The sequence below is a fragment of the Plectropomus leopardus genome, chromosome 11, assembly GCF_026936395.1.
Source record: "Plectropomus leopardus strain MGB_pleo_1.0 chromosome 11, ASM2693639v1, whole genome shotgun sequence".
Lineage (NCBI taxonomy): Eukaryota > Metazoa > Chordata > Actinopteri > Perciformes > Serranidae > Plectropomus > Plectropomus leopardus.
In genome coordinates, this window is record NC_142186.1 from 18,822,961 (window position 1) to 18,848,520 (window position 25,560).

Genomic DNA, 25,560 nt, shown 5'->3' on the forward strand with positions numbered 1-25,560 from the left:
GAATAAGAACAAAATTGGGACACTCACGTAGTGTAGCCAATATATTCATCTTTTTTAAGAGCTCCTTAACATCAACCCTACACCAAACGACTTTTCAAGCAATTCCACATGTCATGAACATCTACAGGGAGGCACAACAATGTAAAAAAAAAGTGTCTGTTCTCTTTTACTGCTGGTAGCAAGTTGTTAGATTATATTGATTGTGAATTAACAAAAACACTGTTGACATATGATGCCATTTATCTTATCTTTTTAGAGTTATATCTGGTGGCAGACACATAAGGAAATGTAAATATGTTGTACTTGTCAAAGGGAGTTGGCGTAATATTTTCCACCTGGAGCATGATGGGAAATAATCTCAAAAGGAATCTAGCTGTTGTCTTACAAACACCACACGATCCCAAATCTTTGCAAAATCTTACAGCCTGTGACTAAAAACTCTGTCTTTAGATTTGAGAGGATGTCAGTTAAGTCTTTTAGAAGTCTTTGAGTATATTGTAGGCATATGTTGAAATGTAAGGGGAACAGTGGAAAAGATGCAGGCTGACATGTTTATAGAAACAAATAAATTAAATACAGAGTGGAAAGTGTAAAAAAAAGTCCTCATAAATGCATTTAACTATTTATGTTATTTTTCCAATGTAGTCACCTGGGACACATAATCCTACAAATAAGGCAACACTGAAGTATTAATGGCAAAACTCAAAGTTAGTGAGGGCAATGTAGTGACTGTTTTCTGTGACTTGTTTTCTTGCCAGTGTTGCATTATCACATTGTAAAAACAGTATTACCTTCAGGTAGTAGACCAGCAGCTCATTGAGGGCAGGATCAGCATTCAGATTAACCAGGAAACATTTGTCTTCACCAACTTTGATCCCTGATGTTTCCAGAGAGATGCCCATGCTCTCCAGCTGCCTCTGACGCTCCTGAAAACAAAGATAATAACAGTGTGACTGTGCATACAAAAATGCTGATTCATATTTTGGATTCTGTGTATGACTGAGGTGCATACAGTGGCAATCTCCTCTGTCTTCCTTAGTTTCTCCTCCCAGGTGACAGTCATCTCCTCAATCAGTTTCTCAGACTCTTGCAGTTTCTCCTTCAGCTCAGGAGCCTTTAAGGACTGATGGGAATAAATGGGAAAGAAAATCAGCATCAGTACAGTCTAGATCATCGTGTAATTTATGACAAATCTGGCAAAAATACATCCACAATTTGTGAGCCTCTTCGGTCCGCCCAATCCCTCCTCTCACCTCGGCCTGAGAGAGTTGAACTTTGAGCTTCTCCACCTCTTCCCTGAGCTCCCTGATGATCCGAGCATTGGGGTCTTCGTTCACCACGGCATGGTTGACTATTCTCTTGGCTCTATCCGCATAGCGTAGCGTGGACAGAGTCTCCTCGTAATTATCAGCCGCTGGACTCACTGTGGCTATCATGGCTGTCTTACTATTGCCACCAAGGTTGTCCTGGAGACAAGAAAACGTGTTGTAAGAAAGAACAGCCGCTAAATGTTCCCTTTCAGTCTATTATTATTATTATATTGAACAACCACAATATTACCTCATCCATCTTTATAATTATAATAAGATAATTTGTTGGTCAAACCTTCAGTAGCCAGGTGAGGACTGAGTCTCTGTACGGCACAAATTTGGCCTTTCCCTTTCCTGCAGACTGATCAGCCAGAGCAGAAATCACACAGCCCAACGTGGTGAGAGACCTATAACCACAAACACACACACACACACACACAAAAATATCAGTTTCACTTATCAGTGTAAGCCAAATGATTAATTGGACTTTATACATTTCTATTCCTTTAAAAATATACCCACTTGTTAATATTGCTGCCCTCTTTGAGTCTCTCTCCAGCGGCTCCAGTCTTGGACACTCGTTCACTTCCTGCCAGGTCAACGAGACTCATCTTGCTCACTTTCTCCCCTGAATTCTGTTTCCCATCACAACATGAGCAAACAGCCAGTCAGAACCCATGACGAGACAAATAGGATAAAAACAAATTAGTTTCTGTAAATTAAAGAAAAAAATCTTTGTGAAAGTGGTGAAATGCAAAAAAAAGCAACCAAAAAACAACTAAAAACAAACAAACAAACAAACAAAAATACTGACCCCAGACTGCAGATCATAAAGCGTTTGTGTGACAATGATACTGAAGACGCCATGCGATCGACTGCTCTCCTCATTCATGTTGGTGGCTGCAACTGTGCGAGATTTGTTTCCCTCTGACATTAACACCTCAATGTCCTAAAAATATAGAAAGGTAGGTCATGAAAGAAACATGTTTGAGAAAAGTTTGACATAATATGAACATATTTCACCAGATGAAGGCAACACTTGCACATGAATCATTGTGATAACAGTGAGGTCAGCCGGTATTCACACATGGCAAAGTGCCATGTGATTTAGCTGGGTCAAAGCAGGCGGTGGGCCAAGGCGGTGGGAAAACCACTGCGCTAATATCAGGCAGAGCAGAGCACAGGGGAACAGGGTGGAGATGTTTAAACTTAATTAAGGAAGGCCCTGCCAATGCTTGGCATATAAACTACAAGAAACCCCATGACTACATCCCACATCAGGAATATGTTTCTCCATTTGGGAGGATGTGAAATAAATGATTCTTCCAAATGTAAATCAGCGGCTTGACAACTGGGGATATGATATAAAGGCATTTCTGCTGGATGCTATAAATCATGTCTCTGTATATGTGAAATATGACGCCTGTAGTCACTGATACAGGGTGGATTCAACTGCGCCTGTGGCCACAGCGAGATGACAGAAGGGTGAAAGACACACCTCAAAGCTCGTCACAGCCAGCTGAGACAGACCATCCACGTATGGACCCAGTACTTTGTGTTCCCGAACTTTCAGGGACTGTCGGCCCCTGCAGAAAGCAACACAAAATGGAAGAGTTAGTTTTTTTTTTATTTTGTGTTTTTAGAATAAAATAAAAATGTTGAGAATTAAGTTGAAATATCGAAAATAAAGTTGGACTTTCAGTATAAGTGGCAGGCACAAGAAAAGAAAATTGCAAGAAGATTGTTTTCTTTGTGCATTTCGAGAATAAAGTTGAAATACCTTTTCAAGAATAAAGTCATGTTGTTGAGAACAGAGTCATAAGTGTGAGAATGAACTTGACATTTCAAGACTGAAATCAAATTTTGAGAATAAATCAAACATCTGATTTATATGGCTGCCTCTACAGAATGCGTTGTGACTTAGTAAAAATGTCATTCAGAATCTGTTTTAGTATTAAGTAAATAATTTCTCTTTTAGTGCATAAATATAGTGCGGTAATACATATTACGACATTGAGGAGAATGCGTCTACTCGAATGGAGAAACCACACTAACTGGGAAGAGGTGGCTGCATTCATGCAAACTGAAATATCTGGAATGAACAGATACAAGGGTATCAATAGTTACAGCTGTGTGCAATTCAGAGAGGATTTTGAACCACGAGAAACAGTTTAAAGGATCAGAGGAGATGACTTTATTCTTGACATTTTGATTGTTTTTTTCTGCCTGGCACTTATATTGAAAGTTTGACTTTATTTTTCACATTTTGACTTCATTTAGCATTTCCAATTAGGGACATGTGTGAGAGAAGAAAGCATGAAAAAAGGGTTTGACCAGGTCTTTATAATGCACATTTAATTTGACATTCCTCTCTTTATGAAGTCATTGTCTTGTAACATTTCTTTGCACTTATGGCAACTCAACCAATTCTGTCTTTGCAGAAGCTAAAAACATCTCCTTTGACCTTCGGTCCTTATTTGAAATGAATAAAAAATGGTGAATAAATGCCTTAGGGTTTTCAAATGCTTGTATGAGCTCCTCTTAGAAAAGTAAATCAAATTAGTTTCTGGGAAATAAGAAAGAGCATGTGATTGGTTTCTGGTAACAACTGTATTTTAAAATAACTTCTAAGAAATATCTTATTATCAAAATATTGCATTTGTTATAACTTACTTTTTGTTAAAAAATAATGACTTGCGTGCTAATACAATACTGAAATAATTAACACTTCATCAACATGCGATACAACTACAATAAAATATTGACAGGAGATAAATGCCAAGTCGACACATGAAAATAATTATGCACATAAAATGTTTCTGAAAGTCTTAAAGGACAAGGCTGGTTATTTTATACTGTCAGAAATTCTTATAGAATCTCTAAATACTCTCTCACTTGCCCAGCTTTCCTGTGGCTCTCCCAAATCCACTGATTCCTACAGAAGACATCATTTTTTAAAAACAGCCGCAAATGCTTCATTGATTACTTCATTTAAAAAAACAGCAACTGCAACTACAACAACTGCCTTGGGATTGTTTGCCTCTGCAAGCTAATCAAGTTGCACTTACAGTTTACATCCATGAAAACATGGATTCTTCAAACAAATCTAGCTCCCAGCAGCACAGAAGATCTCTACAAACAGCACAGTTTCAAGGTGGAAACCTGAAATTAGTGTCACCAATTCAGTATCTGACCAAATGTCTCCCCTTCTGTTCCTGACTTATCACATTTAAAAGTGTTTTTGCAGAACATCATGATGTCACAGTGAAGTTGACCTTTGACACTATGAATATAAAATGTCATCAAAGCATCATTTTATCCTATTAGACATTTGTGTTAAAATTTGTCATAATTAGCATATGAATTCTAGAGTTGTGGCCAAAAACCTGTTTGGTGTAGTCACACTGAGCTTTGATTTTTAACCACAAAAATCTAATCAGTTCATTGTTGAGTTTAAGCAGATGTTTGCACCAAATTTGAAGAAACTTCCTTAAGTTGTTCTTGAGATATCACATTCACAAGAATGAACCAGATGCAAGGTCACAGTGAACATGACATTTGACCTTCGACGACCAAAATCGAATCAGTTCATTGTTGAGTCCAAATGGACGTTTGTGTCAAATTTGAAGGAAAAAAAATCCTTAAGATGTTCTTAATATACCACATTCATAAGAACGGGACAGGCAGGCGGACAACCCGAGAACATAATTTGTCCAATGTGGCCTGTGTGGAGGCATATAAAGGATAAAGACGTAACTAGTGTGTTTTTAACCACAGATTTGGTAACTCCTTTATACATTTGGGGCAATAAGACAGTGTGAGTGGAATTGACTCAAACTAATCTACAGTGCCCAAATTCATCATAATGGAGGAAGCACTTCATTAGATGTGTGTAACTGAAACTCATCTTCATCTGGCTGCCTGTCAGTTGTTGAGAAGAAATCCTATAGATCAGTAGAGTCACTGAATCCCTCCTCATAGCCACAGAAGGACTGTGGTTGGCAGAAAACAGTTTCCCTGTTTGCACTCCAGTGATTGACCACTCACTGCGGCACACAAGAGGCTGCATCTACCAGACAAACCATGGCCATAGATCCTATTTACACTTGACTCTACGTGTCAATACCTCAGCCAACATTTAATTCTAAAATCACAAAGACAGATAGATGGGAAGATCAAGAGAGTGCGAGGCTTGCTATATAAGCGAGAGGAAGTTGCCATCGGATCGGCTCTGGCTGCATCTTCAGACATCTGCAGCACACAGAGCTCTCCAGTGTTGTCCCTCTCTGGGGCTCAGCTCACAGGCTGCTCTGACCGCTCTGCTGCTCCCAGCTTCACTAACAGATGTCCCTGAAACACACTCTTTCACAGCTCGCTCTCCCCTGCAGTCTGTCTGCCAACCCACATCACACCATGGAGGCGAAGAATGCAGCAGTGTGAGAGGAAGACGCTGGCCGCTGTCATGCAGGAAATGACTGGGTTGAGCTTCCTACTCGCATCATTGTGTCACCGTCCTTCATTCAGGCTACTAGACACAACAGAGCTATAAAGAGATGCAAACTAACAGAGTGGGAGCTGACGCAGGGGTCACTGCTCGTGCTGGAGTTGGAGTGAAACGAGACTATGAGAAAATTACACCACGGTTTATGTTACCAACTGTGCCCATGTCACCCCGGGTCAGAAGCTTATTAGATTCAGCAAGGGTTATACAGGTCCCATGTGCTTATGTCGAAGAAAGAGTCAACACATCAGACTCACCCTTTGGGATCGAGCAGGTCACGGACCTTCTCGTTGTAGATCTCCATGTAGGACACCTCCACCTTAAACGTATGGGACTCATTCTCCTCTTTGTGGACCCTCTCAAACAGCGAGCAGCAGAGTCGAGGGATTAAACCTGGCTGCTCCCCGTTTCCCATCATGGAAAAAGACTTGCCTGAACCTGGATGGACATTGTAGAGTCATACATGATTGTGTCCCATACAGAAGTCCTCACAGTGCCATGCTTTAATACCAGTAAAAATCAAAGGTATGCATTGCAGGAATTGTCTGTTACTGTTTGTAAACAGCATCACCAATAAAATTGGGAGCCAAACCTAGATTCACTCTTATATTATTTGCGTTTTGCAAATAATAATTTGCAAATTGCTATATTTGCATTTTTTCTATAATGTGTTCAACTGAAATCAGGAAGACGGTAAACCGGACATTTTAGTGGGCGAAAGCAGGACAATAAAATTAGGTGAGGCCGGGAGAGCATACCGACAACAGACACAGTATACAGCATTACTGTTCACTTCCTTCAACCTCCTTCACGATGAAATTTACAGCGGGGTGTTGTGCAGTTCTGTCACACAAGGCGAAAACACAGGCGATCTGGACACTTACTGGACATAACTCAAACTACTACATCAAATAATAAATACAAGTTTATTTCATTTAATGTATTTTATTACATTTTTGTAAACAATACGGCACCACCAGCACAACATATCTTTATGCATATTTTGTTTTACCATCCTGCCATTCTGTTGGATTATTTGCTTTTCCCGTGTCTACAGACAGTGTTGTCCGTCTGCTGTCTCTCTGATTCCATGCGAACGCAGCATTAGAAAGAAATGCCAAACCACATGCCATGTGCCTCTCTAGTTCCCATCATGACTAATGTGCTGTTTACAACTTTTTTTCCTCATACATCAGGTGACTGGAGGGCAACTGAAATAACTTTTCATAAGCAGTCTCCCCTTTCCCAGTGTTTCCCTCTAAGACAGGACGTCGGATAAAGGAGCTAATTTGATCGAGGGTGAAGGGAGGATATGAGCTAAGTGATTCACCAGTGCGATTAGAAATGCAAGTCTTCCTGTTCTTTAAACTTTCTACAGATACATCTGGATACAACACAACCTGCAAATATACTTAAAGGCTTAAGTAAAATAGAGGCAATTTATTATGTATAAATGCTTCAAAGACTGCATGGTGTAATGGATTTTGCAAAATAATAAAATGAGCAACTCAGTGTAGATGTCATCTGGATTTTCAGTTACCTGTTTGTCCATAGGCAAATATGCAGGCGTTATATCCCTGGAATGCATTTTCAAGTATTCCCTCTCCAAGGCACTTGAACACCACCTCTTGACCTTTCAGACAAAGAAACAGTTACCATGGAGATTTTGGTAAACAGATAAACCATTCAGTTATATAAGTACCACTAGCTGTCTGGCGTCCACCCTTAAATTAGTGCAGCAACATTAACACAGAGAAATGTACTGACAAGGGTTACACAAGGAAGACTAAGAATTCATGAAAGATGACAGATTCCTGTCTGGCCATGTGGAAAATGTGGGGCTGTGTAGAGAAATCTCTTGTATTGCTCGCTGTTGTGCTCCATCTGAATGGGACAGCTGTTTAACGAGCTAAATAAAGCCTTGGCCCGGGCCCTTGAGGCAGCCCTTCACTGAACAGATTGCTCTGTCGGTTCAGCACAAAGCAGACGTAAGCATTACATTTCCATCACAAAATGAGAGCGATATGACAAGAAAAATAAGTACAATTATTATGTTAATCTGCCCCAGACAAGCAGTAATAACCTCTGTTCAATAGATGTGACAAACAGATGTATCATGGTAATTTATTGTACATGATTCATGTGTTAATATTTTAGTTCACTCTCAGAAAAAAAGGTTTCCAAAGGGTTCTTCCTGAAAGTGCTAAAAGGCCCTCACCTTGCATTTCTCACATATTCATTTGTTGACTCACAACGACTTCAACATCTGTTGCCACGTAGACCATTGATTTTTTTTTTCCATTTTTTTATTAATTTTTCCATTTGGTTATTAATTGCACCTCTCGGGACACAGAGTGTACACTGGGCACAGACAGAGCAGTTGAACATCCGGTGCAGTGAAAGTGAAAGTCAACCTTACATTGTGCTTAGTTTAAAAGTTTGCCTTCACTCACTCTACAGCAGCTGCTGTCAACAGATCAACTATCCAGCCTGCAACTCAAACTCCACAAATTGCTGCTGAGGAAAAAAAAAAACTTGACGTGACAAGTTCTGCCTGTGCTGTGTTTACAGACATGCAAGAATTTCTAAAAAATGATAAAAAAGGGACACAGAAACAAGACAAGAAAAACATTAAGTTTTCTTTAAATTTGTTAAACTAAAACCATGATTTGTGGGAGCGATATATGAGTAATATAATCAATTACTATTTTTAGAGCCTCACTCAGTCGACTCTAGATGAAACAAGTCAATTTCAAGTCAAGTTAAAAGTTATATAAAAGTGTTCTTGCACTGTTAAATCTGATAAGTTGATTTTACTCTAATAAAAAAATAGTGAAACTGGTTGTCTTGAAAAATGTTATTATAATTATAATTATAATTATAAGTCTTAATTTTATGTGTTTATTGTATCTAATTGTTACGTTTCTTAAAATTTGGTCACATTTACTTTATTTTGTGAAGTTTTGCATCTTAAAATGACAAGTTTAATTACAACTTTAGTAAACCAAGTATACTGAGCCATGTATATGTATTCTGCTGGTTGCAAACTAGCTAGTCATATTTGTATTTTCTTAAGCATGTTAACAAAACAAATCTCTGAACTTGGTCATTGGCAATATCCTATTTGTGATGATAAACTCATGCAGACTAACTTGGTTTACTGAGGTTGCTTACACTTAAAAATGAACACGGTAATTTCACTTGTCATTTTTAAATTGCAGCACCTTCACAAAATTAAGCAAATACAGTTAAATCTTACATAAACTTCACAATGAGATATAGAGTAAACCTAACTTAAGATTAATAGTTATATTATTTCCCTTTTTTAAGGCAATTGGTTTCCAAAATCCTTTTAAGCAAGATAAACCTGTCAGATTTTACAGTGTGGTAGAACCCCATGTGTGGGTTCTAGCACCCTGAGACGGTGGAGAGGTTCTGAAAAAAGAGGGTTCTCGTAGGAACCACATCGTAAAAGGGAACCTTTTACATAAAGTTATAGGTAAAAGCCTAACCCTTTATGTTGTGTTCTTGATAGAACCCTCAAGGTTACAGGTAGAATCTTTATAAAACATTCTACCAGGAACCAAAAAGGGTTCTCATGTTGTTCATATGGTTTAGCACCTTTATTTCTGAGAGTGTATGTATTGTACAGAACCCCATGGTGGCTTTCTTGTACTGAGACAACACAAAGACGACTGACTCAGTTGCACATTTTAATGTATTCAGTCACAATGCAAATGACTGGGTATGGCCACACTGTGCTTTGCTTTGCATGATGCAAAAACAGCTTCCCATCAAGCAGGGAGTTTCCCTGCGCTATTGCTGCTCACAGCTCAGCAGGTCTTTACATGGGGCGTGATTTAAGGTCTTTGGTGATGAGTGAGGAACCAGTTTCAGCATTCATGACTCACCAGCATATTTTGGAACGTTGGACTCATCCATGGACCAGAAACAGTGGTCAAAAGCGAACACCTGCAGAGGAGTCAGCACAGGGAGTGTAAACACACACATCTCACACTTGTCCAAGCATGTACAGCAAAACACAACCTGATCTTTCTTAGTAGTGGTCTCAGTTTTTCTGTGGTACAAAACCAGGGCTTATTGTGCCGTACCATGCCACCCTGCAGTACATCAGCAGGACTGAGCTTGTCTGGTTGAGTAAGATGAAGTCTAACCGAGTATTGTTCGAGGTAATGCTCGTTAAGACAGCGCCATGACTGTCTGCACAGATCTACTGTTAGCCGCCCCGAGTTTTGTCATAGCGGCTGGAGTTAAATGAATTCATAAATCAGGGTCAGCGCTCCCCAGAAGAAATTCCAGCACCCGGTGACCCTCGTCTCCAAGGAAACGGGGCCGTAGCTGTTCCCGGTGGTGTAGGCTGGCTCTCAGCCCTCAGCTCTGGGTCTCGCAACACAGGCCTGAGCAGCAGAGACCCCTTGTGTCCCCCAGGCACCTGCATGAGCTCTTTATGGATGACACACAGAGAGGATGCTCTCTGGGAAAGAGCAGTGGCCTCATTTACCAAGAACCCCCCCCTCCCCACAGACAGAAAAGAGACAAATTTAAGACAAATATTAAACATCTTCTCTGAGTAGTTTCAGTGTAAGTATAGGATTATTTTATACTTGCTTGTTCAAAACACGAGTCATGTTGACAGAGGACCTGTATGACATGACATCCCAAAGTCCACACTGAATGAGGTAACGGAGCGATTAAATCTAAAATTACAAAAAGTGGCATCTCTCTGTGATTTTAATTCATTGTTGCAGAAACTGTGTTTTTGATTTATTGTTTTGGACAGTTCTGAGGTTATTTTAGAGGAATAACTCAGATTTTTTTGTGAGGAGTTGTATGGAGTACTTCTCAATAGCAGGTATATAACATACAGTAGATGGCTGTTGGCATGGCCCCAGTTTGGAGAGGTGGCAGGAGTGCTAACCTGGAAGCTAAGCAATCTACTGCAGTAGACAGGGGCAGCAGCAAAATGTACTTTTGCCACCTAAAAAATATCTAAAACACTTTAAGTGTACGCTATATTGGAGCATTTCCACGGCTTTATCTCTTTTCAATAAAGTCTGACTTTGAAAGAGCGATATGGCCGCATCAGTTCTCTGTCAGACATCGCTTTCTGACATTAAGGTAGAACACTGAAAATATTCTTAATATAGTGTATACAAACTAATATTGAGGATAACATAAGTTTTGTTGCTGCTTCTTCTACAGCAGTACATTTCTTAGCACCTGTGTTGGTCTGCTGTCTGCTTCTCCAAACTGGGGGGCCAACTAAATGGGAAATGGTGTTTGCATGAGCACAGAGAAATTGGTTTATTCATATTACACGTATACATCCCAGTTTCTTTCAAAGTACTTCAGCTAACATATTTGGGTGTCTTGTGGACAAATATGGCGTTTCAATACTTAAAAACATGAACTGGATACTCCAAAAATCCAATCAAAAATGGGTTATTCATGTCCATGTTAACATACTTATTGTTACTGCTACCTTACTTGACCAAATCCCTCTTGAAAAAAGATATTTTTTACGCTCACTGAGGCTTTCTGGTTAAATAAAAGTTTAATACAAAATAAAACAAAGATTTTTATCTTTGCTCAGCCATTTCTCTTTTTCAGATTTCTTCAGAGATGCAAAACAATTGCTGCTGCAGCAACATACTGCAGTGCAAGCACAACTCTGCTGCATGTTACTACTGCTGGCTTTCAGTGCACTGTTGCAGCTCTGCCAAAGCACTTTCCCCTTACACAAATACCCCAAATAATTGAACTCCCCTCTAATCATAATAAGGGCTATTGGCCAGGGAACCACTGGTTGCACAGTCATCATGGGAAGCACTGAGATCACTGAATGCTTTGAAAGCAAGACCTCCTCTTGTGACTTCAGACAAGTGAGTGGGTGCCATTCAAAAGAACAAAAGTGCCATCATTCTCAATTAGGACTGGTATGGAATCCAGGGCTTCGCTCTGCTCCGGTCTGTCTCTGTCCAGCCTGAGGGTGTGACTGTGCAACAAATTGTTCATGATTGGACAATTACTATTAATCAGCAGTACAAATAATGATGAAGCTGTGAGCACAATGCCCTTTTTGTCATTTCTGGAATGAAAACTGGTTGAATGTGATTGGACTGCAACCTCCGTTTACCCTTTCGAATGCAGGGAGACTCATTTGAGTGCCGCTATAACTAAGCAGACAGCCACGTGCTGGTCTAGCTGAAGGGTATTACAGGGTAACTCAGGTTCACAGGCCCCCAGAGACCATGCACGCCTGTGGCCCGCGCTAACGCTCCCCTGGTCCAGTCAGCGGCCGAGTGCACCGAGCACAAAGCCCGTCCCTGGTGTGTGAAACATCTCTGAGCTAGTCACCAGCGTGTTGTCAAGGGGGGAGGTGGGGGTGCACTCCAACAATGCAGCTTTGAATGTGAACACACACTGCCCCAGTGTCCGCGCTCATCCCTCTCTCATTGTAGAGCCTTTGTGGGTGTTCACGAGATCTTAGAGCGCTGACACATTCACACGGACATCTATCCGGCTCCTGCTGACCAACCAAACTACTAAAACACTTTCAATCATGGTCCTAGAAACAACGCTACAACAGTGGATCGACGTGGATGCTTCTCATCCTCTCAGGGGCAATAGTGTTGCCTGTGCAGCATCCTGATTTCAGTGTCTGTGATAGCAGGACAGTCAGTGGGAAGTCACTACAGATGACGGTTTCTGCTGACACTGCATGTAAGCTCTGTTGACACTGGCCTTTGTTTTTTGTAGCAACAGAAACAAATGAAACTTACATACCTTGGATTGTTTCCTGTTGATCGAGAGGGGCAATCCATCATAAAGGGGAGGAAAAAAAAACAGAGAGGCAAGAAGAGCACGGTTAGCATTGATACAATTTAACAGTCAGAACATGTTCTCACTCAGTAAGATGCAGCTGCACTTCTCACAGTAGGAAACCTCCCATTGTCTGTGTCGACACAAACCGCTTTTCTGAACTGAAACCACAACAACTTTTTTTTAATGAAACCTTTCCAACTTTCTACATTTCTTGAATTCCTGGTGTGACTTCTTCATTCACTCCTTTTCCTCATTTATTCACTCATTCATTCACTTGCACACAGTGGCGTTTCCTGGTGGTAGGTGCTGCTGTGATTGGGTTCATAATTGGGCCAGTGGAGCGTGAGGAAGGGAAGAGATTTAGGATTCAATGTCCCACTGACTCTGTTGAGTAAATAGCTCTTATGCCTGTGGACTTAACAGAGAGGCCAGGTTGGGGAAGCTGCACTCAGCAATAGCAGCTGCCGGAACCGAAGACAAAAGGGGAATGTATATGGCCCTAACTTATGAAGGATTATTTTCTTAACTGGAAAGGGAATTCCCAAAAGAAGAAAAAATATAACATTAAAGTCTATGCTCCAAACAAATGTTAAAGCCATTATAATATGTCTAGGAAATTATGAAGATTTGATGACATAAGATATGTATTTTTTTGTTCCCAAGGAAAAACTTGAGAACAAGAAGTCATTACAGTGGCACAACAGACACATCATTGTATTACATAGAACGAAATAAAAGATATATAATATTGCCTTATGAGATAAATTATATAAATTCATATACATTGTAAAAAAAAAAAAAAAAAAAAACTAGAGCCTGGGGCACTCGTTGAGCAGTACTATCATTTTTTTTTTTTTGCATTTTTTGCACTTTTTTTGCAATGTTGTGCTTCTACATCTGCCACAGTCCCATCCTTCAACAGTAAGCAGATTCCTCCTGCAGGCGTCTCCTGGCACCGTGACAGAGGTGGGCATCACCTTCACACAGTAACTAATACAGGGCAAGACTGAAACACTGCACCAAAGACTCTCACACACAAACTGAGCTGAGTCACCAACAATAGCACGCCTGGAGAGCTGCAAGGCAACACCCACAGAAAATGGTCCTCTGCACTTTTGTTTGGTTTAATGTTAAAGAAGTATTTCACTGCTAAAAGGACGAACTGTAAAACTGGGCTGTCCACGCAGCAGAAAGATACAAATACTGTTGAAATTGGTGCTATGTGACCAGAGAAAACCAAGAAAAAGGGCGCTTTTGCTCAAGAGATAGAAAACCTACAACTACTACGACCAATAAACGCTCCCACTGGTAGGTGAGGTTAATGTAAGTTGCCTTTCTGAAAACAATATGGCAGCTTGCTGATATCAAACGATCTCGTATTACAGTTAAACAGTGCACGAAAATGTGTCCGAAAACATTTTGGTTGAGAAATAGACGATGCAGAAACAAAATCTTGGGTCATATTTGATCAGCACAAAGTAGTTTTACCATTTGATCTCAGTTTTTTCAGCCTCTGTTTTCAAGATACAGGAAAAAGCGTCCCACCCACTTCCTGTTCACAGACTCTCATATATTAGATCTATATGAGCTCAGTACTGGCTATTTTTACCATTTGATCCGAGTTTCAGAGAGAAAGAGAGAGAGAGGTGCAATTGTAGGGATTATATGATTATAAAACATAATTATGACACAATATCTGCTAATAGATGCCCCTTGGTCCTACACACTGGACATTTAAGTCCTAAAAAATCAAAATTGAAAGTATGCATTATCAACAGATTTCCTCTGAGGACTATGAAAAGGCTATTAATTCTGCATGAGCTCATTATGATGAGGGACAGAAAGAGAGAGAGTGGGTGAAGAAATAAAAGGAAGAGGGCCTTGTTTGGGTTCATAGTATCCTATCTTGAATCTGGGCCACTGACAACCACAATGACTCGGCCTCAATCAGAGCAGATACACTGCAGCAGGGCCTCAGTCCTCAAGTCGGGCGCTCCACGCTGCAGAGCAGAGAGGGGATGTCTGTGAGGAGTTACGAGATATGTATCAGCATCAGACAGCAGGGAGCACACATCTAAGACCTCCTACAGGCAGACAGGAGGTGTGATAAGGACCGCTGACCAGGTCCTAGAGCATGCTTACTTGAAAGGTAAAAACCCAAAATAATATGTCAGTGTTGCAACAAAAATGTCAAAGATGAAAGAAACATGTGGGAGTGTTATAACAACAAATAGAAAAGCAGCAGCGACAGCCCTGTGAAGAATGAGCCGTGGACAAAGACAGAGAACAGATGTATCCCCAAAAAGACAACAGACATAAGACCGGAAAAAGACACACACACATTAAATGTGAAGAACCAAAAGACATGAGGTTATGGAATGCGTGCAGTCGCGACTCTTAAGCAGAGGAACGTAACGCTGCTGAAACACAGCGGCTGCAGGGGTTTGGGGGTCATTGTGTCACACACTGTACGTACAGTATATGGTATGCCGGGTATGCTGAACAAGACAATGAGGGGAACTGTTTCCAACTGGCTATATTTAGGATTTCATGAGCTACTTTTTCCTCACAACGTCTCAGAAGAAATTAATTTCATTCCAATGTCGGACTTCATTTTACTCTATATTATAGTGTCCTGCTTTACCTCCTCCTCTCTATCACAACATTAAGACCTCCCCCTCAATAAGTTTAAGTACATTAGGCTCCAGTTCTCCCACTCCGCTTTGGACATAATCTCTTTAATCTCCCCAGAAATCGGTGTCCTTCTTAGCAATGTGTACCTTGCTTGCAAAACAAACATGTAAGCTATGTCCTTTACATTTGGATGAATGATAAATAATAAATAAAATATCTTATTATCTTCTTATAAGTCCTCTATTATTTACACTAATACTGTAACATTTACCACCACTTGCTACTAAAGAAAATACTGTATTTTCCAAGGTATTGTGATTAGAATTATTAATTAAGACTGTAAGGCATGCTCATTTGAAGGGAATCCTAGCATATCCAAGCATAAAGCCTGTGGGCCTTTTGCTTAATAATCAGCGTGCAAGTCATGGCTCGAGGGCCTCTTAAAGGTTGTGTTGTGGTTGACCAAGTGTGTGACACACATGTAGGCTAATTTATGGCACAGAAGTGCCAAATAGCATCAGATTCTTTCCCCCTCAGAGACAAATGCAGGCAGACACTGCAGACCCAGCAGGGCATGGCTGCAGTCTTGCAGTCCCATTGGTGTCTGCTTCTGCATGCCTTAATGTGTGTGTCATCAAGGGCACGCTCAGGCTCCCACGCCTCCAGCTACCTGATGCCAAGGCACCCATGAATGATTTCAACTTGGCCGAGGGTGGACATTGGCCTCTCACACTGCTATGAGTCTCCCACTCTGCACTGATCCTGTGCCGTGGCAGACAGATTAGAGGAGCACATTTTGATCTTCTTTATAAAATCCTGACTTCTTATCACTTTTCGAAAGAAATACCTCCACAAAGCCAGGCTGTGAGCATTTTTTAATTAATTAACTAGGGTCAGAGTCACCCAGATCACACATGACTGGTTAAAACATGGCATTCTGTGCCTTGCAACTCAGACCCATATCTGCTGGTGCCCAAATGGATGGTACGAAGAGTGGGAGAGCAGCAGTGGAATCCCCCCCGTGGTTATGGAACCGGATTAAGGCCACTGGGTTATTATGCCACCGAAAACTGCGCTCTTCTAGCCCAGTAGGCAACAAACCAGATTAATCTACTATATCATCCACCTACTGAAGCATCTATCTACCCTTAAAAAATTACAGTGCTTGTCCACTCTCTGGAGCTATCATATGAATAGATACTTAAAATTATAATAAATCATTTAATTTAATCTGGCATTTCTTAAAATCCCTCCAACTGGCAGGCTGGCTCAATTTAGCTACCCTGGCATCAGAGTTTGACAGGCAAGAAAATGAGAAATCAAATGATGTAAATAAATAAATCCAAATCTAGAGGCGCTAATGTTGTAGCTCCCCGATACACAAGGATATACTGTCAGATTCATCAGTGTGATTTAGCAGGGTTTTGTAAGAGTTTCTGATCATATAATCCTTCTGCTCAAATGGAATATTTAATTCACATGGATGACCCCCCCACTGAGATGACATTCACAACATTCATCTGACCTGCGCACACACACACACACACACACACTCCCAAACATATTTTTCAGCTGGCACACCCCCCACAGACTCAAATTCCTCTTCTCAATCCGTTGCTGAAGCTATGTTTCCCCCACCCTTTTAACCTCCATTTAACGGCACAGATGATTCTCTCCCCTGTTTGGCTGAGGACACGCTTCAGACAATTACATTTCAACAAGCTGCAGAGCCAAACACAACGTTCAGAGCTCTGTGTGTGAAGGAAAGTGTTGGGTTACAGCGCAATGTGCTCTCACAGGCTGACAGGCTAACATTTCAGAAGGTTCTCTAGTGTGTTTAAAACTGAACACGCCGGTCCCCCCACCCACTCATGCAGAGGTCACCGTCCTGCACAGACAGACAGGAGAGAGCAGGAAAATGCCAAGCAGTTACAGTGAGAGAGGGTGGGTGTTGTGTCTGACCAATTACACTCAAGATTATTCCCAGAAAGCATACAGCCTGATGTAAGATTTAGCAGGCAGTCACTTTTCTTAGCACCAGTGATCCAAAAGTAAACATGACAAGTAGTTGGAGTTGGAGGTTTACATACAGAACATTTAAAACTATTCAGAGAACAGCTCTGAAGGAAGTTTGGCTCGCTGATGACAGAAACAGACCTGCAGGATTGAGCCAAGCTACCGAGACAGCTAACTCTGCCACACAAACAATTTCTGGAACTTTTTCAGCTTTATTACGTAACATATCTACTGTGAACCTCTTGGCCAGTGCGGAGAGAAGTACTCAGATCCTTTACTGAGGTAAAAGTACTATTATCATAATGCCAAAGCAGCACCTTTGGCATTACGGTAATGACAGCCTCAGCAGCAGTTTGTGGAGTTTGAATTGCATATTGCTCAGTCGATCCGATCAAAGCTGATAGGACCAGATCGATGAATGAGAGAAGCAGCCGCTGCACAGACAAGTGAAAGCAAACTTTTAGACCCAGTACAATGAACAGAAACAAGAGAAGAAGAGTGTGGTGCAATGAATAACCAAACGGCTCCCAATGGACGGTCCAGCCCCAAAAATTGAAAATCAAAATGTGTTAGCTGATGTTATAATATTCTTATGATATCAAGATGTTACCACAAATAAATGAAAGTGTGGGACAGCCTGGAGGACAGATTCTTACTTGGAGATGAAAAAGGAGAAAAAAAACATTCTGATACATAAATCTATTTTGAATTTCATTTTCCCCTGAAAAATTTACCAGGAAAAAGAAAAAAAAGAAAAAGGTAAAAAAAAAAAACAAGTACAGCAACAGAACAAAAACACAAAATATATCAATAATTAATTAATAATTATAATAATATAGAATAATTATTATAGTTTTCTAGACATTTTTCCCTCCATTATTATTATTAACTTAAAATATTTACACTCTCTCCAATTTAAAACATTTTTTCCAGGTAATTTTCTTCCATTTTCTTTTAAAAATTAAAAATAAACCAATCTGTTCAGGTTTCAAAGATTTAAATGCATGTGAAAGTTTTTTTAAACACAGCACAAGAAACAGGGTTTTTTTTTTAAAAAAATAAAGGATCATTTGAACAATTACATAAAAGAAACAATGCAAGATGTGTCTTCAGTGGAGCAGTCAACAACCAGGCTAATACCTGAAATAAATGCAGCTTTTTTGCAGCTTTACTGTAAGGGGAGTATTGATTTAATCCTTAACAATGTGTTTAATTCTAAAAGCAAGTAACTACACCTGTCAGATAAATGTAGTGGAGTAAATAAAATTTCCCTCTGAACTGTGGTGGACTGAGTATGATGTAGAATAAAATGGAAATACCCTCATAATGTACAAGTAGCTCAAAGTTTAGTGCTTGAGTAAAGGAACTTCGTTACATTCCTTCACTGCTCACTGTGTTAAGTTTATTCGAAACACATGAGTCCATTGGTCATTGTTCTAAATCCTAAAATTAGCTTCCTATGAAAATATTTGGGGTGGCTGGGGGATATCACTCATTAGGTCATCAGCATAACTTCAGAATGTTTCTGTAACTTGGCAACCGCTGTTGCTAAGCAACAGAGGTAAACATGGAGGCGAGACAACCTACCAGCCTCATGAGTCAAAGTTCCGATATAAAAGCCAAACTCAGGATGTCAAAAACAGCCTTAATGAACAGCGCTGCCATCAGCAGCACACAAGATGCTCACGACTTGCGACTTCTGTGTGGGACTCTCGAAGTTTCCATAACAAACGTTAACAACACAACATTCTGACACCACTGTGAGAAGCCGGGTCAGCAGGCTGTGTGTATGCTAAAACACTGACATGGATACTGACCACATCTGCTCCAAAGCCTTAAATCTGGTTAGTTAAAAGTTAACAAACAAGACAGAAAGCAGTGAAGTTCATCAATTTGTTCAATATGGTAAGGCTTCCTCCCGAGGGGAGATAAAGCGACACATTTACTACCAGGACACACCTCCTTTGACCCTGTCTGCTTTCGAGATGTCACTTATCTGAATGCATGTGCCGTGCAGCCGCTACGGACAATAGAAGACAAAAGCCAGCTCATGAAGTGCAAAAACATATCACAAAAGCCATTAATTGCAAGAGAAATATGCCATAGAGTTGTTTCCAGTAATTATGTGCTTGAACATAATTAAATTTAATGAGCAGAGTATTTCTTTCCAGACAGAATCAACTGAAAAACCTGTTTTCTAAGCATTTGTTAATGTTTCCTGGCTCCTCTTTCCCTGACTGAAAGTGAGTGCTTGATAAACCTTTCCCGCCATGACATTAAATCCATGTAAACACAACAAGCCGGCTTCAAAACTTCAAAAAGGCCTCATCTGAGAGAATGACATGAGAGGGAAAACCAGAATCATTATGGAAAAACATGTCCGAGAGTGGATTTTCACATAGGCTGCTCTCAGAATGAACAGCCACATCTGAGATTAATGAGACACAGTCTTGACAAAGAAGGGGGACGCCATCTTTTCTCAATTCCGGATCAAGATGTAAACAATGTCCCACCCTCTAAACAAACAGGAACAGTTCTCGAGGGAGTACAGTCATTTTATCAGCGACACACAACACTTTCTCCTCATAGCACGCATGACTTAAGTCTTACAGAGAAAAACTGGGCTGATATTTTAGGCCGACTAACTCTGAGAACAACATCTTACTGAATGGAAAGGTTGATTATTGGCACAAAGGGAGCAAAATGGAAAGACAAAAGAAACATTCCTGAGGGCAGCCATTAGACAAGGCAGCATTGTCATTCAGTAAAAGGCTTGTTTTGGAAAGCATGATGACACTTGGTCATATGTGACCTGACAGGAAATGTGACCAACCTCCAGAACTTCAGCAACACGGCAGACTGCATGTCTACTCAACACCTTTAGACCTGACATCTGTGTATCATAACGGTTAGTAAAAAGCATTAGAGGCCTTGACACACTACATGCTGACCACATAAGTCAGATCTCCGGTAGTCTTCCTGTAGAGAAGAGCGCAACCAAATTTAAAGGAGCAATTCAACACTTTGGAAACTGATTATTTGAAGTCTCTGAACCCATCCGCTGTCATCTGATGGCGATAAAACTTCTAGGGCTATGGGTACATATTTTGGGCTGATCCAGCATACCCAACTGATATTGCCCTTTGCATGTTATCCCCTCTCTCTCCCTCTTTCATGCTTAAGCTGTCCTGTCTAATAAAGGCAAAAAGCCACCCAAGGAATCTTCCAATCCAAAACATTCTGTTAATTGCAAGTTTTTTCAGTTTCAAAACTTCTACAGGATTTCATGAATTCATTCATATGCACAATCTATTTAAAGAGAATGACCAGCTGCTCATATTTACCATACAGACATGACAGTAGTATCCATCCTCTAATCTAACTGTCTGACAAAAACCAAGCGAGTGTATTCAAGTCAAACAATTTCTTTTAACCTGCAGCATTTTGTATAACTTCTTTTTACCTTTAGGGTTCTAAAAAAAAGGCATGAAGGACCTAACCAAACAGCTATCTCTGAACAAACTTCAAAACATAGCTATACAAGATCAGTGCAAATAGAGCCATCTGTCTGGATGACCTTTCAACTGAAGCTTCCCCCCAAAAGACTCAGATTACAATATCCAAGTAAACAAGACAACTCAGTTAAGTGGAGATAAACCCAACGGAGCTCTTGTAACCATTAGTGATAAGGAAAAGATTAGAGCGGAAATTACAAGCTTGGTTACGGACATTATCAGATAAAGCCACACTTCCACTGATCATCTTGAAATGTTGGACTGCAGAGCTACAACAGCATGGAGCATAAGAAAACTAGAGTTGAATGTATATCTTTTAAAACTACTACTACTACTACTACTACTAACTAAGTTTTTTTAGCAGCAATGAAAAGAAAAGTAAAGACCGTCCGCCTCTCTGAAAAGTTGGTTGTGGTTAGCTTTTGTCTTTGAACACAACTGTATTTAGACTGAAATATGCAGAAAAGGGGGGGTTACACGAAGAGGGCTTGATGGCCCTGCATTCAATTGTTGCATGTTGATGGACATGCTGGGGCATGATAGATGTAATACGGCCCCATTGTGTGAGTGGAAGGGTATTTTCTTGTCATGATGCTCCACCACTCAATCCCTTAGCAGACAGCAGCCTCAGGTATTTCTCTGCCTCTCCACCCCCACCTCCATTGTGTCGAAACCCCAGAGGAAAGCAGACTGGCGCGTGAAGACAAAACTGCTTTCCCAGATTCTCATTTCAAATGTGCCATTCGTGCCAGCTCAACAGGCAGATGAAAGATTAAACTCTGGAAACTTAACCTGTCGCCCTGAAGTCACAATCCATGTTTCATTTGCCCACCACAGGCATTATTGTTCATTTCTCAGGGAAATAGGAGAGGAGGCGGCGGGTCACGAGTGTTGCTATAATGCTCTGCTGTGCAAAGAATGCGGCTTAGCCATCAAAGGAAATCCCTTATATTTCTTCAAATTCCTCAGGTGACTTACATATTTTTATGGCGCTGTGTGGTCTCCTGATTAAAATTCAGACACAATCTGGAAAGTTTTGTCTAACTGATTATCTAACATGAAAGTGGTTCCATGTTCACCCCACAAGAGACTTGATTCCTGTTCATCATCAGACTGAAGTCATATATTTTGGTATTGAGCAAAACTATTGAGGCAAAAAGACGTTCACTGGAATCCGAACAACATCATGTCTTTTTTTCCCCCCAGTGTTAAATTCTGTACTTCACAATCGACAGCCTAGGAAATGAACATAAAAATATCTATTACTGCCGCCTCCTCCCTGAGGCTGTGCCTAAGCATTCCCATGAGAGAGAAAAAGTTCCCATGATCTTGGCCCTGCGGCCATATTTGGCTTGTTAATACCCACTAAATCTGACACACAAGAACAGGTGTCTTTGAAAAAAAGGCAAACTCTTCGTGATCAGGGTATCCCCCTTCTGCGGCTTCACAAGAAGCCGAGAGGAAAATTATATGGTTTAAGAAAACCGTGGCAGCCTAAACACAGAGACCCAAAACACACACACACACACACACACACACACACAGAGAGAGAGAAATGTTCACAAGTAATTATATGTCACTATAGAAAAGAAATGTGACATAATAAAGCCAAACTGAACTGGATTCACTGTACAGCTACAGAATGTACAGACTTAAAGGAACTCTTCACCCACAAAATGACCAATTTTTAGATCAATTAGTCATGCCATGTGACCTATATTTGTGAAGAAAACTTTGCTTTTCTCACATGCCTCCATGGAAAACGGCAAACTCAATTATTGATTGATTGGAGACCACGTTTAACAGAAGCAAAATTACATCAAAACATCCATTTACTCTCACATAACTCATGCAGTATACAGAGCAATGACAGCACGAGCAATGACGGTTTTCTGTAGGCAGACATGGAGCTTTAGAATATACCTTTTTCCCTTGTCAAAAAGCCCATGTGATTTTTCCATTGGATTTTGGATTATGCAGGAAATCTGTTGCCTGGGTCTAGACCTTTGAATCTGCACACTCAACAGAGTGTAACGAGTTGACAGTTTTCTCAGATATCACGCAAGGGAATGAGCTTTGTGGAAAACAAACATGTATGATAAATGCATGTTTTGTTTAGCAAGATAATGAATACCACTTCAGGATTTTTGAACCCTAAATGCAATCGCCAGAAGTAAAACACTAATGTTAGGCTTTAAACAAACTACACTCATGATTTAACATCGCCACCACAACAAGGCTGTAAAGCTTTGTTTAGCGCAGCTTGGTGTGATGACATTCTGTAGTCTTATTTGGTAGCATCTGCCTTTTTTAAGATGCATAAAAGCTTTAAAATTCACAAAAGGGGTATTTTCAGATGTATTTTATGTTGTGGAACAAAATGTGAAAGTATCTTAAGCTTGTGTTAACCATAGACCTCATTCCTGAAAAGAGGAACCAAAAATCCATTAAAAAAAAAATACTGACTTTGAGATGAGGCAACCGGAGGTGGTGAAATGCTAACTCATTTCTAGGTTTTAGGACTCATTCATTGGGGAACCCTAAAAAACAAGTCTTGTTTATCCAGTCATTTACTAATGACTTCCCAGTCACATGCATTTTGAAAAAAAGCCCTTTGTATTTGAGTCTGGCTTTGAAAAAAAGCATAGACTACATTCAGTTCAGACTTCTGTTTCAGTTGTAAACTGTAAGGTTTTAGCTAAAATACATGTTTCTGAAGTACTGAGCATATGACTGGATAAACGAGTCTTGGATTATACTGCATGAGTTGTGTGAGAGTTTGTAAACAGATGTTTTCTATAGTCTTGCTGTTGTTAAACACGGTGGACTATCAATCAGTATATCAATGTGTTAGCCATTTTCCATGGAGGCATGCAAGAAAACCGAAAGTTTTCTTCACAAATTCAAGATATCATGTCTTGACTAACTGATTTACAAATGGTCATTCTGTGGCTGAAATGATCCTTTAGGAATTACAAGTGGTGAAATTGCTCAAATCTTGACAATAGGTTTGGGAGAGTAAATAAATCATAAGACTTGGATAAACCCAGCTCTAAATCCACAAAAGGAGTCTCTGTATGACTGATAGGACATCTAAATCAGATATGGAAACTTCCCCTGAATGTGAAATGTGTTTGTCTCTCCGTTAACAACATAGCAACAGGTAGCAGTGGAAAGCTCCGCCATCATGTCCAAACACTAATCACTTCACTGCAAGAATATTTCAAATGCAGGCGCTCTGAATGTCCGTACAGTCGCTGTCGTTCCTCTGACCTTTCACCTTGGACAGCTTTGTGTTCTGTTGTCATGCATCCCTGGTCCAACATATGTTAGCTTTGAGTGTGATTTGTTTAATTGCCTGGAACGCCGCCATTGTGTGGCAATTTCTGTTGCTGATAATTGCCTTAAATACAGGTTAATGTGTGGACTCGAGCTGCTGGGGGAGCAAGCTCATTACCATTTAGTGCTGACTGTTGGTTCCATGGAGCAGCAGAGAGAGCGTTAACTAGACTGGATGTGGGCCATGAGAAAAACCTTGACTGTACTCGCCTCATATGACTTCATTCTTAGATGTCACGTTGCGGACTACTGTCGCCAGAGTTGTATTTGAGTGACAATAAACTGAAAAAAAAAAACAGTTGTTTTTTATTTCCTAATTGAGTATCCTATTAGATTTTATTTGCGCCTGTGGATAATCAGGTCAGCTGTCTAATCATGTGTGACAACAACAGCGAAGGAGAGCAAACGAACCAAGCGCAAAATTGTAGAAAACAACCTCAACTACAATGGGTGAAATATCTCTGACTGTTTCTAACAGGCATGGCATTTCAATGACTTCCCTAGCACACAGCCATCATTAGCCTACATGTTCTCATTACAGTCTGAAAGCACGTCAGATCACAAGCAAGCATCAAACTGCAGCTTTTTCTGCTGAGCATCCAACTGCAGGCAGAGTGTGAAACATAAGAGGATGCTTAGCTTTTCATTTGGTGCCGCTTTTCTCCACTTTTTCACCTGATAAAAGTGTGCATCCTCCTGCCATTTTCTTAAACACACAGTGCGGTCTAACACCACCCTAACATAAGTTAAATTAGCTCTGACTGCGGCGATGCCCTGAAGGCAAGACATTAATCTGTTCAGTTTAACAGGCATCTTCATGAGTCAAACAACCGCCTCGCCTGGCCTTGAAGCGCCACATCAGATGCACAGTATATGAGGGTAATATTATGATGCTGGGGTGGTTACTATTGGAGAGTTCATGTGAATTACATAACAAAATATCATGTTGCAAGCAGGTGGGTGACAGACATCATGTCTTCCTAAGCACCAGCAAGAGGAGTGCAGCATTCCTGTTTGTTTACTGCGTTTGTTTACTGGCATTTATGTAAAGAAACTGCTTAAATCCAAGATCAAATGTTGCAAGTTTAATCAACATTACTGTTAATCAGAGTCATGTGTGTGCTGTTCTGATGTTCTCATGTATTGTTAGACATTTGAGCTCACTGGAGAGATAAGTTAACCTTGAATGTTACTGTATTACAACCAGGGTGCGATGAGGATTTTACAGTGAGAGTGCATTTTTCTGCTCTTTCACTTAAAAGCACCCAAAGCCCCCATATATGTGCAGCAAACACTTTATTTACTCTGTTGCACTCAAACTAAGCGCAGTAATGCGAAAGATGCCTTAGCTGCGACAAATTCGCTTCACTATAAGCTCTATTGTAGTATATGCATATTT

General features: G+C 40.4%; 1 protein-coding gene across 8 annotated transcripts in view; it reads right to left on the bottom strand.

Annotated features, from left to right (window-relative positions):
• kif13a (kinesin family member 13A) overlaps positions 1 to 25,560 on the bottom strand; it is a 47,343-nt gene that overhangs the window by 21,030 nt on the left and 753 nt on the right. For all 8 annotated transcript variants that reach the window (XM_088084183.1, XM_042489616.2, XM_042489615.2 and 5 more), the window contains exons 3-13: positions 12,619 to 12,631; positions 9,723 to 9,783; positions 7,352 to 7,444; positions 6,069 to 6,249; positions 2,809 to 2,896; positions 2,125 to 2,259; positions 1,833 to 1,945; positions 1,606 to 1,717; positions 1,254 to 1,466; positions 1,013 to 1,123; positions 792 to 926 (exon numbers count right to left, since the gene is read on the bottom strand). In XM_088084183.1, coding sequence (XP_087940309.1) covers positions 792 to 926; positions 1,013 to 1,123; positions 1,254 to 1,466; positions 1,606 to 1,717; positions 1,833 to 1,945; positions 2,125 to 2,259; positions 2,809 to 2,896; positions 6,069 to 6,249; positions 7,352 to 7,444; positions 9,723 to 9,783; positions 12,619 to 12,631 — 1,255 coding nt within the window. The remainder of the gene's footprint in view (positions 1 to 791; positions 927 to 1,012; positions 1,124 to 1,253; positions 1,467 to 1,605; positions 1,718 to 1,832; positions 1,946 to 2,124; positions 2,260 to 2,808; positions 2,897 to 6,068; positions 6,250 to 7,351; positions 7,445 to 9,722; positions 9,784 to 12,618; positions 12,632 to 25,560) is intronic.